This window comes from Biomphalaria glabrata, chromosome 12, assembly GCF_947242115.1.
Source record: "Biomphalaria glabrata chromosome 12, xgBioGlab47.1, whole genome shotgun sequence".
NCBI classification, from domain to species: Eukaryota; Metazoa; Mollusca; class Gastropoda; family Planorbidae; genus Biomphalaria; species Biomphalaria glabrata.
The window spans coordinates 6,854,461-6,866,799 of NC_074722.1; the positions used below are offsets into that span (position 1 = coordinate 6,854,461).

Sequence of the window (12,339 nt, forward strand, 5' to 3'; positions counted from 1 at the left end):
TTGCTTGAATTCTCTTTCTAATAACTTTTCGACTGCTGCGCTGGGTTGGGCACTTGTCCCACATGTGAGACGACCGTATGCTAAAGGTGATCTTTGGGTTAGTGTAAGGGAGAACGGCGTAATGGAGGTGTCCCCCATAAACGCTGTAAAGATCATGCATTTCATCCTCACATGCATAGAGAAAAGTAGCTGGCATTAGATGGCCTCTGAGACAGTTGGAGAGCTCTCACAAAGGCTCGGGGTTACTACTTGTGATACCCAAAAAAAAGCCCTTATTGAAGACAGGTGTAGAAGATGAAAAAGAAACTGACTGCTGGCAAACAACGGCTTTGTCTGCATGAGACGCTGAAAAATTTGCAGGTCGCAACTAGGTTTGCATAGTCGTGAAAAACTGCACTCATCCTTAATCTTGGGAATCGAAAACATTGCCATTTTTTATTATTATTTTAAATGTTTAAAAAAGTACAATAATTAAATTCAACCAAGAAATTGAAAATGTCAATACTTATTCTATTGAGTATTTTTCATTAAAAATGATCTATAATATAGTATGAAATGCCCAACCTTCTTTTTTCAAAGAAAGGTGACTTCATTCAAAATAATCAATCTTTTTTTTAAATTGTTTGAATTTTAACATGCACCTATATTTCCTAAAATATAACTTTGTTTAAAACATTACATTTAAGTTCGCAGTATTAATGTGGCAATTTAAATATTATATCCCATAAAAGATTTTAAATTAAAACATAAATAAATATAAACAAAAGCAATATGTTCTTTGTGATCTTTACAGATTTTATTTTCACTATGCAAGACATAATAATCTACTTGTGTTCAAGACTCAGTGCTAAAATGGTTAATTAAGGATAGCAGGGCACTGAGTTCTAGTCTATGATAAGACATTTTTTTAATTATCTGTTTTTTTTTTGTGTAAAATATTTATTAAAGTGTAAAGAAAAATAATATTTCTTCATTTCCAAATTTGTTTTGTTTTATGGTAATCTTTATGATGCACTTTTTTTTTTTTAAATATTAAAAAGTGGCAAAACAAGTACATTTCAAAGTACTCTGATTAAATAGTTCATTTGTTTAACATATTAAGTACATTTTAAAACAGCATTTTATATATATATGTAGGCATACACATGGTGTAAAAAAGAGTTAAATAAATGATATATAGGCCAGCTTACATTATTTTATAGTTGTAGGTCTAGCATTGATTGTAAAACAAATCTTTTCAAGGATGGTATAAGGATAATAATTATCCTTACGGATAATAAAGATTATTATTATTATTATTATAGCTAAATCAATCAAGAAATTTGATCTGCATTATTTTTATGTGCAGCACAAAAACACTAAAATTGGCTAGGCTTTTCTAATTTTTAAAGAAGATTTTGAGTGCCTTTTTTGTCTTTTTTAAATTAGAAAAAAAACTATTTTTTTAAATCTACAATAAATTTACCATGAAATCAAGTTTTGATTGGCTAAACAACCATGGCATCAAGTTTTGATTGGCAGAGTAAACAACCATGAAATCATTTAAGACGATAATATCACATTTTATTTTAAATCTTGCAATTCCTAAGCTCATTTTGGGTACGTACCAATAAAAAAAAATGCGCCTTGTGCAAATATCGATAACTGGCTTATATTATATAAAAGTGAAGTTGACCATCTCTTGACAAAGGTTTAATTTTTCTTGGTCAGCAGGAGCCATAAAAGCTTTTTAATCTTTTGGTGGTGAGATCGTTTTTTATATCTGCTGTCATCGTAATCCTCGGAAGATGATGATAATGAAGAAGAAGAGGATTCTGAGGATATTGAGCTCTTGTCCTCAGAATCCGAAGAGGCGCTTCTTTTGACCAGATGTTCATGTCCCTTTTGAAGTTCATTCTCAATATCCAGTTCATTAACAGCTTCATTCTGTGTGTTAAGAGTTGGTCAATGTTAGTGAGATTCTTTCTCAAACTTTTCGTACATTTATTAAAAATTGTGTAAATTGTTAAAATATGATACATTTTGCTACCATCGGGGACATTTTTACAAAAGTGGACATTTTTTCATGTACCATTAAAAATCATTCATATTCATATTGATTTTATATGTGTGTGTGTGTGTTCTATATTTCATCTAAAAAACATGACTAACCTTTGCTGGCTTCATCGGAAAGCTTTTATGAAACTCCAAAAGCAAAACCAGGGAGATAAGTATGACAGCTTTCAACATTTTGGACAAATTACTTCCCTTAGCTCAGTGTGTCTCTGTAGTAGAATTATGCGTAAATTAAAATCTATGAATGTTTTAACATAAAATCTATTGATGTACTATTTGGCAGTGGGCATTAGAGGCTAAGTCATTGCCATTATAATAAGCATTTTGTTTTACAATTCATCTATTCCGCTTGCTAATTCATGTAAACTGGAAACGGATCTTGAAAACGGTTTTAACGATTTTCCTAGAAATTTGACAGTTGATATGAATATATGCATATGGTTGTCCATTCATCTATGATAGCTGGATTCACTGCCTCGGGACTGTGACTATTTGTATTTGCTGTATGAGAGCACACCGTAACTAAACTATTAATAAAGCGAGGCCTGGTCACTGCATGAAATAGGCCTATGTTTATTTACAGCCTTCATCACGTCTAGTGTCTGTTGACTGCAAATAACTTTTCCCATGCGCATTTTAATTAGATAGTGCTTAGAAAATGAGTCATGTTTTTAATTACCGTACTCCCACGCTGGTATGTTTGAGCCTGATTGAAGCATAGCTTGCAACTAAGCTGTTTTCGTGCGGCATCAGGGTTGATACATATACTCTATTGGCTGCTGGTGCCACCATCTCAGCCCCTATCAACAGCAATCATCTCAGCCCCTATCAACAGCAACCATCTCAGCCCCTATCAACAGCAATCATCTCAGCCTCTATCAATGATTCTACTCCATGATTACTTTAACCATAGATTCTAAAAGGTCTTGTCTTCTATTCCAAAGATTAAATATGAATGCAATTTTTCACATGACCACGAAAACCCAGATTCGACCTACATATTTCGCCACATCTAATGCAGACAAACCTGGGGTTCCGGTTTCGAATCCTGGTGAAGAGTTGGATTTTGAATATCGGTATCTTTGGGCGCCTCTGATTCCACCCAGCTCTAATGGGTAGTTGTGGGAAAGTAAAGGAGGTTGGTCGTTGTGCTGGCCACATGACACCTTCGTCAACCGTAGGCCACAGAAACATTACTTTTACATCACTTGCCTTATAGATCACAAGGACTGAAAAGGGAACTATATTTAGTGCAGACAAAGCCGCTGTACCATTGAAGTTCACTATATGTTTGAATTCTGTTGGAGAGGTTGTGTACAATCTATGAGGGAGAAAATATTGTTGCAAAGTTGTTTTCAAATATCTTACAATTGAATCTTTACTACTTTAATTTTTTTTAAAGTAATCTATTTGTGTGTGTGTGTGTGTGCGCCATTATAGTCCAGTGGTTCTCAAAATTTTGACATATGCATACCCCTTCTATAATTTTCGTAACACTAAACACCTTCGCCCCCTCCCCCCCCCCCAAAAAAAAAAAGGGGGGGGATTTATTTTAATAACAGTCCTATTTTAATTTAAAAACATCAGTTTAGTTAATGAGGTGCAACACGTACCGCTGTCTAATTCCTCTCGTCCCAATCTGGGTACGCGTACCACACTTGGGGAAACACTGATTCTAGTTCAATTTTTTGTTCTAGATGTAGCATCGTCTGGTGCCACACATGCGTTTTTATTCTTCATTGTGAAGTTTAAAATTGGCATCCAAGATTAACACCTTATATTACAGACGTTGCATCAAACAAAAAGATAATTACGTCCTACGCCCATTTCATGTGTCTATCTAGTGACTTAAACTCTGCTAAGTCGTTGGTTTTCCTGGCAAAAATAAATATCGATAACTCTCTCACACACACGCATACACACACAGCGCAAATGTATATTTTCTCTCAATACAATGTTAGAGAATCAATATTGAAACCAAGTCAACAAATCAAACAATACGCAAGTTTATGAATGATTAACGAATTAACGGTATGACAAAACCACGAAAATAAATGCTAGGACGTATTGGTGTGATGGTGTCAGTGATTTTTGTACCCTGTGTCTATAAGGTATAAATGGATTGCTTGTATCAGCCGGAAAAAAATATTGACTAGTAGAGTTTAAATTTCAAAATAATATGTACGGGCTTTATTTTTTATACATGGGTACGCGTAATGCGTAATTTTTTTTACAATGGGTACGCGCAATGCGTAATTTTTTGAAACATGGGTACGCTTAATGCTTAATTTTTTGATACATGGGTACGCGTAATGCGTAATGTTTTGATACATGGGTACGCGTAGTTTTTTGATTCATGGGTACGCGTAATGTGTAATTTTTGATACATGGGTACGCGTAATGCGTAATATTTTGATACATGGGTAAGAGTAATATTTTGATACATGGGTAAGAGTAATATTTTGATACATGGGTACGCGTAATACGTAATATTTTGATACATGGGTACGCGTAATGCGTAATTTTTTGAAGTAATCAACGTTTCCCCCACCCTTCCGTTGTCAGGACGTAGTGCCCCCCCCCCCAGTTTAAGAAACACTGAATTGAGGTTACATTAGATGGCGGCATGGTCGTATGGTATGCGCTCTAAACTGTCGTTCCGATGGTTCCGGATTCGAATCCAACCCACTGCCAACCACCGTGGTTCTGCAGAAGGTTTGGTCTAGGATGTAATCATGTACATGTCTGATGCAACATTGGTATCATGTTAACTAAAATAGATATATAAAGTAAAGAGATAGAAAGATGAAGAGAATAAAAATAGATAGATAGATAGATAGATAGATAGACAGACAGACAGACAGACAGACAGACAGAAATAGATAGATAGATAGATAGATAGATAGATAGATAGATAGATAGATAGATAGATAGATAGATAGATAGATAGATAGATAGATAGACAGACAGACAGACAGACAGACAGACAGAAATAGATAGATAGATAGATAGATAGATAGATAGATAGATAGATAGATAGATAGATAGATAGATAGATAGATAGACTGGGACTGTCGTTCGGATTTATCGATGGTCGAGGGTTCAAACCCTGCCAGCTCCCATCCCCCGTCGTCCTGCGGGAGGTTTGGACTGGGAAGTAAACTCTCTTCAACTCTGAAGGAACATCCGAAACATGTCAAACATTTGACAAACATAGACCCCGGACCTCCCAATCCCTAACTACGCCACTGGATAGATCGATAAAAGTTTGAAAAACTTGTAATTCTCGTAAAGAATTAAATAAAAGAATAAGATCAAGTTACCTAGATGATGACAGTACACAACACAAGCTAAACTGTAAATGTTTCTTTGTCGTCTGGTAGACAGTTATCAACAACTTTGTTCTATGATCGGTCAACGCAGAAATAAATTGAGTGAATTCTATTTGAGCTCATAGCAAACGTGTTTATATAGGCCTGGATTGTTACATTTAATGACTCATATTTTAAAGCGAACGATGGCGCGAGGATTCTAGAGCTTCAACTTGAACTCTTTGGTTGTGACACGCACCAAGGGGACATAATCATAGTTACATCGGAACCGTTGCTATGCAAATAAAAAGTCTACACCCCCCCCCCCCCCAAAAAAAAAGTTATCACAATTTTTGTTTTCTTTTGCTCTGGATTATTAGTACCATTGGGGGGGGGGGGGAGTCTCGGTGGCTGAGTTGTTAAACACTTGGCTTCCTTTGGATGTGTCTGTAATTCTTCTGAACTGGCATTTCATGTATTAACACAGGAGGATCATTAGATAACAAATATTGCAATGAAGAGTGGATATAGTAGGCCTATTGTTCCCAATCCCTGACGTTTAAGGGAACTTGTGTAATAAGTTGATACATTATGTGTCTATTAAGGTCAACGAATCTTTTTTTTTTAAGGGGGGGGGGACATCTGACATTTGAAACAAAATGTGGTAAATATGTTTTCGCATACTTTTGAGCTGATATTTTAATATCTTTCTCATCTCTGAATTGAAAATTAAGATACGAGAAAATAAAGTAACAACCTAATTGAATTTTATTTAAAGTTTATTTTATGTATTTAAAATTAGGCTGATAATTATTCAACATTGCGAGTTAATATTGCTTTGTGTTGTCCTAAATAAATTATAGATTAATATTTCCTTTTGATTCAATAGTTAGTTAACGGGTTAATGTAACTTCTATTCTTCCTCTTCAGATTCGTCAGATTCATCTACTGAGTCACTGTCTTCGCTCCTCTTTTCATCCTCTTCAGATTCATCTTCTGAGTCACTGTCTTCGCTTCTCTTTTCATCCTCTTCAGATTCATCTTCTGAGTCACTGTCTTCGCTTCTCTTTTCATCCTCTTCAGATTCCTCTTCTGAGTCACTGTCTTCGCTCCTCTTTTCATCCTCTTCAGATTCATCTTCTGAGTCACTGTCTTCGCTCCTCTTTTCATCCTCTTCAGATTCATCTACTGAGTCACTGTCTTCGCTCCTTTTTTCATCCTCTTCAGATTCATCTACTGAGTCACTGTCTTCGCTTCTCTTTTCATCCTCTTCAGATTCCTCTTCTGAATCACTGTCTTCGCTCCTCTTTTCATCCTCTTCAGATTCATCTACTGAGTCACTGTCTTCGCTCCTCTTTTCATCCTCTTCAGATTCATCTTCAGAGTCACTGTCTTCGCTCCTCTTTTCATCCTCTTCAGATTCATCTTCTGAGTCACTGTCTTCGCTTCTCTTTTCATCCTCTTCAGATTCATCTTCTGAGTCACTGTCTTCGCTCCTCTTTTCATCCTCTTCAGATTCATCTTCTGAGTCACTGTCTTCGCTCCTCTTTTCATCCTCTTCAGATTCATCTTCTGAGTCACTGTCTTCGCTCCTCTTTTCATCCTCTTCAGATTTATCTTCTGAGTCACTGTCTTCGCTCCTCTTTTCATCCTCTTCAGATTCATCTTCTGAGTCACTGTCTTCGCTCCTCTTTTCATCCTCTTCAGATTCATCTTCTGAGTCACTGTCTTCGCTCCTCTTTTCATCCTCTTCAGATTCATCTTCTGAGTCACTGTCTTCGTTCCTCTTTTCATCCTCTTCAGATTCATCTACTGAGTCACTGTCTTCGCTTCTCTTTTCATCCTCTTCAGATTCCTCTTCTGAATCACTGTCTTCGCTTCTCTTTTCATCCTCTTCAGATTCATCTACTGAGTCACTGTCTTCACTTCTCTTTTCATCCTCTTCAGATTCATCTACTGAGTCACTGTCTTCACTTCTCTTTTCATCCTCTTCAGATTCATCTACTGAGTCTTCACTTCTCTTTTCTTCTTCATCATAATATTCATAGTCATAATAGTATGTGTTTTGGTCGTAGTACTCTTCAGCAGTGGTATACGAGTCAATGTCGAAATACTGATCTGTTGTCCATTGATAATAGGCTTCATCTGTGACACCGCCATTCCCTTCAGTTGTCCATTGATAATAGGCTTCATCTGTGACACCGCCATTCCCTTCAGTTGTCCATTGATAATAGGCTTCATCTGTGACACCGCCATTCCCTTCAGTTGTCCATTGATAATAGGCTTCATCTGTGACACCGCCATTCCCTTCAGTTGTCCATTGATAATAGGCTTCATCTGTGACATCGCCATTCCCTTCAGTTGTCCATTGATAATAGGCTTCATCTGTGACACCGCCATTCCCTTCAGTTGTCCATTGATAATAGGCTTCATCTGTGACACCGCGAAACCCTTCAGTTGTCCATTGATAACTTTTTGGAACCTGTTATGAAATAAATTCATACATAAATAGGGCAGTAATTCCAAAAATATCCTGAAAAATAATGACATCCACACATTGCGAAATTATTACAAATCAAAAAAGGCATTCGGGCTAATTAAAAGACATTTTTACAAAGAAACAAGAACATAAAACTAAAAATGTTATTTAAACTTGGTTATTTAAAGAATATGTTGGCTTTGTTTGGGAACCGTCAAGTAAGCATAAAGAAAGTACAACAGATGCAAAATAGGCCCGTGAGATTAATACTAAAAGAATAAGAACATTCGACTTCAGTGACACAATTAGTAAAATCATAGAGACACTATATACAACAATTAACCATAGCTTACAAATATAACTTAACTGTCTACTCAGAAAGAGACAAAGATAAAAGCTTATTTCTTAATTCATATTCTAGGACAAAGTCGTACGAGTCCTCTTTCTTCGCTGGTGCCAGTGGAGCATGGAAAAGGTTGCCTGAATCAGCCAGGAAAACCTACGACTGACCAGAGTGTAAGTCTCTAATTAACATACATGAGCAGGTGAACACGTACGTGTGGGACTTAATTACCTTTTGTTTTGAAGGGACGTCTGTCATGTATAGATCTATAAGAGAGAGAGAAAGAGAGCGAGAGAGAGAGAGAGAGAAGAGAAAAAGAGAAAGAAAGAGAGAGAGAAAAGAGAAATAGGGAAAGAAAGAGAAAGAAAGAAAGAGATGGAAAGAAAGAGAGGGGAAAGAGAGCAAGAGAGAGAAAGTAAGAGAAAGAGAGAGATAGAGAGAGAGAAAGAGAGACAGAAAGTTTTAGCAAATTGTCCATTAATTATTATTATAGCTTTTATATAGCGCTACTTTCATGCTTATAGCATGCTCAGAGCGCTTTTGTCCAATCTCATTTGTGGACCAGTGGGGGAGGGGAGTTGGTTTTCCGTGCTGCCTTTAGGCGCTCAGTAACACAACTCTGCCCGAGTCGGGTGTCGAACCTCGAGCCCCCTTCTAGGTAGCCAAGACAAGCCAAGTTCAAGCGCACGACCACGCTTCCCAGAACTAGTGGAGATTTTCACGATAAACTAACCAATGTCAAGGACGCTTTGTGCTACGTCGCTGGTACGAAGTGAACAAATACGAAACAAATACTTTTAAACAAACACAGCTCCTCTTTTATAAAGCTTATAGTCCATTGTTTGCTCTTAGTCACTAATGAAGGTTAGATTTTTAAAAAATAAAACTGTGGCCAAATAGCTAGCAATTCTTTTCCCAGAGATATAAATGAACTATCAAACTTGAAGGAAAATCATTAAAGCCGTTTTCAAGAACTGCGTCAACCTACCCAGGTTTTTAAGCCAATGAATTTGCAAGCTGAATATAGAAACTGTAAAAAGGAATGGTAGTGGTAGTGGTAGTGTATTTTCTTATCTTATCTCTGTATTACCTCTAGTTAGTTGCACATTTGTTTTTAAATAAGTTTCATAGTTACCCATTTGTTTTTAAATAAGTTTCAGTCAAAGTCTAATGCTTTTTCACATGTCAAAATTATTTTATGCTACTAACAGAAGAGCTCAGAACATTTGATTCCACACCGGATACACTACCCAGTGTACGTATGTACTAGTTTTCGTTGAGCAAGTGTACTATTATGTCAACTGTAAAATTCTGTTACAGAAATGGTGTAGCCTATGTGCATGAGACAAACCTTAACCGATAGCAATGATTCGAACACGGTGTCCCTAGGCTCAGTAACAGACGCACTCAGCAGCAAATTGACCGAACCAAAGTAAGTAGTAAATATAAAAACAACAACAACAACAAAACGAGCTTTATTTGAACCGTTCCAGTTGATATCTAGTAGTACCAGGTGTCCGAGCCTCTCTCGGTTGAATGATGTGGGAAGATATTTACTTTAACTCATTACGGAAATATTTTTTGTAATGACGAAAATGATCGAGCGATTGGGAAACGACTACCATTCAGAAGAGTTACATTTTGTATGTTCTCTGTTAGTTCTAAATGTCACTGTTACAGGACGATTTGAATAGAAAGTACGTTCCCTTCCTCTAGTGGCCCCTGTAGGAGATTGGATCCTAAAGCTCCGAGCAAGCTATTAGCATGAACGTTGCGCTATAAAATAGACATTTAAGATTTAAGTACCGGTATAAAAGTGCAATTCATAAATATTAGTCGTTTTTAAATTGCACTTTGGCGGAGATCCGTGAAGATGGCTTTTACTATTGTGAAAAAGGCTAATAAGACATACAATAAGATGGTGCGCAAATATTTAATTAGGTCTATTGATTCATTAAAGCTTGTTCTTGTTTGCAAAGAAATGTTTTAGTGTACTGCTGTAAGCCAGTGACGTAAGTGGTGTCAAGTTTTTTTTTCCTTTCTTGCTGTAAGCCTAGTGACGTGAGCAGCGTCAAGGGCTTTTTCTTTGACGTCATTCGAAACCCTTTCATTCATAAAGAGCTGTCTAGCCAAAATACATTTTACCATAATGAAACATGTTTAAACGTTGACCTCGAGTTTTCGTCATGTACTCAATGAGTTGCTAATTATTTCTCATTTATATAGCCTACATATAACTTGAAATTTTAAAGAAAATCGTAGAGTCGTTTTCGGATACAAGAATTGCTCGGTTAAGAATAGCCTATAGGATATATGATATATAGACAACGTTTACGTTGATCAGACAGATCTTAGGGTTAGTACCTTCGTTTCAGTCGTTAGAAGTTATATTAGAATGTGCTATGGCTAACACAATTACAGAGATGCTTTTACTTTTGGGGTATTGTATTTCAACATTCCAGCTGTATTCTTAGTCAACTGCTGTACCACCTGACCACACCTTTCGTAACTATTGTTTTTTGTCCTTATAAAAGGTTGCCCGAGTGTTTGATGTGCGCTCCAGCCCTTCATTGCGATGGTCCAGGGTTCGAACCCTGTCTGCTGCAATTTCGTGCCCCCCCTCCCCGCAGCCAGAGGTCCGGACGTAATAATCTTCTTCCTATACTGTACTATGCTGACCGTGCGGAAATCGCAATTTATGCAACGGTCCCTTGAGGGACGGCGCCTGGACGTTGCGGGAGCTCTTTTTCATCCACGCACAGTGCAATGAGGATACTCTCGCACCCTCTTAGGCACTTCCGCGGTAGCCTTGTTTCGCCACCCATTTGGCCTAGTCGTCCCCTCTCACGACCGTTTCCATCGTGGCGCCCGAAATGTAGAAAGCAAAAAGAAAAGAAAATGGGAAGTTTTACTAAATAATCCTCCCTGTTAGGCTTACGTAATTGTTACAATACCTATATGGAACCTTGATCCATGAACCTGGACAGCTTATCTCAAAAACGACTCTAACGATTTTTCTAGAAATTTATCAGTTGATGTAGGCCTATATCGCTGAGAAAAGAATTACTAGCTCATTGGCCACACTGGGAAAACTCTAGTTTGACCTTTTTCATTTTTCAAGTAAAAAAATATTTTTAAATTTGGCTACAAATCTATGTAGGTCTAGATCCAACATCGGTTTTGAAACGACTATCGCGTTCATGAAAGGACTATCGCGATCGGGAATTTCCGAATGTAAGGCATTATTAATTCAAGAGTATAAGAAATTAATGTTCGGGAAAATTTTGCGAATCCTCTTTTCTAAATGCTTATCAGTGGAATAGTATAAAGTGTACTAGATCTATAGCCTACATTCGCTTTACCAGGATTCTTTCACGGGGAGAAGGGGGTGGGGAGGCGGGGTAAATAAATGTTCCAATGTTTTTTAATCGAACATTCATTACTTTTAAAGAGAAAAACAAACTCTCTATAGGCCTAAGTGGCATAAAGGGGATATTGTCTTTTTTAAAAGTATTTGAAACGTGTTTTTTTGTTGTTTTTTTTTAATTCTATCTGGCACCTCGGAGTATAATGATCGAAATGATCTAATGTATACAGTTAGACTTACCAAAGTTTCCTTGACTGGCAATGTCTGAATGACTACTGCTAGGGAGACGATGATGACAGCTTTCAACATTTCTTGTGCGATGCTGGGAGAACTCACGACTCAAAACAATCTATCAAGCCTGGAGCTGGCTAGCAATCGTGGTGTTCAATTTGCGAGACATCGCCGCATTTTATACTGTTTTAGTCTTGAGTTCTTCATTCTGTACACATTACGTACTTATGTTTGATGGCGTATAATGTTTCCAAGTCTCTCCTAGCTATTGCATATGGCCTAAACTGTTTGATCTTTGACCCACCTGATGCACTTCCCAAAATCTACAACACTCAACATCTGTTTGAAGGACTGTTTACTTTGTTGCGAGAGTAACGAAAGAACAAAAGATTCAGTTGTAATTACAGTTCTATTGAAGCACCATCAATATTCTTACCCCCCCCCCTTTCCCAAACCATTCTTTTCCATTTATGTCAATTATTGAATAATATTTAATGAATATCAATTTTGGCTTTGAGGTATTTCACAATTGTATTGACTGGCGAATAAACAT

General features: G+C 37.0%; 1 protein-coding gene and 1 long non-coding RNA gene across 2 annotated transcripts; both read right to left on the minus strand.

Moving 5' to 3' along the window:
• Window position 1: 1 nt before the first annotated feature.
• On the minus strand, window positions 2-5,509 carry LOC106063061 (uncharacterized). The gene is made up of 3 exons (XR_008773894.1): window positions 5,379-5,509; window positions 2,152-2,264; window positions 2-1,926 (listed from the first exon to the last, which is right to left on the minus strand). It is a non-coding gene; the product is annotated as an uncharacterized LOC106063061 (long non-coding RNA).
• Window positions 5,510-6,127: 618 nt separating this feature from the next.
• On the minus strand, window positions 6,128-11,953 carry LOC106063062 (clumping factor A-like). The gene is made up of 2 exons (XM_056006471.1): window positions 11,796-11,953; window positions 6,128-7,848 (listed from the first exon to the last, which is right to left on the minus strand). Exons 1-2 carry the CDS (start codon window positions 11,862-11,864, stop codon window positions 6,280-6,282), a joined length of 1,638 nt encoding a protein of 545 aa, XP_055862446.1. The 5' UTR covers window positions 11,865-11,953; the 3' UTR covers window positions 6,128-6,279.
• Window positions 11,954-12,339: the final 386 nt, after the last annotated feature.

Bases quoted from the DNA above. Each gene is read 5' to 3' on its own strand.
- LOC106063062 (XM_056006471.1), bottom strand. From the start codon at position 11,864: ATGTTGAAAGCTGTCATCATCGTCTCCCTAGCAGTAGTCATTCAGACA. The intron at 7,849-11,795 runs GTAAGTCTAACT...ATTTCATAACAG, and splicing joins TGCCAGTCAAGGAAACTTTG to GTTCCAAAAAGTTATCAATG.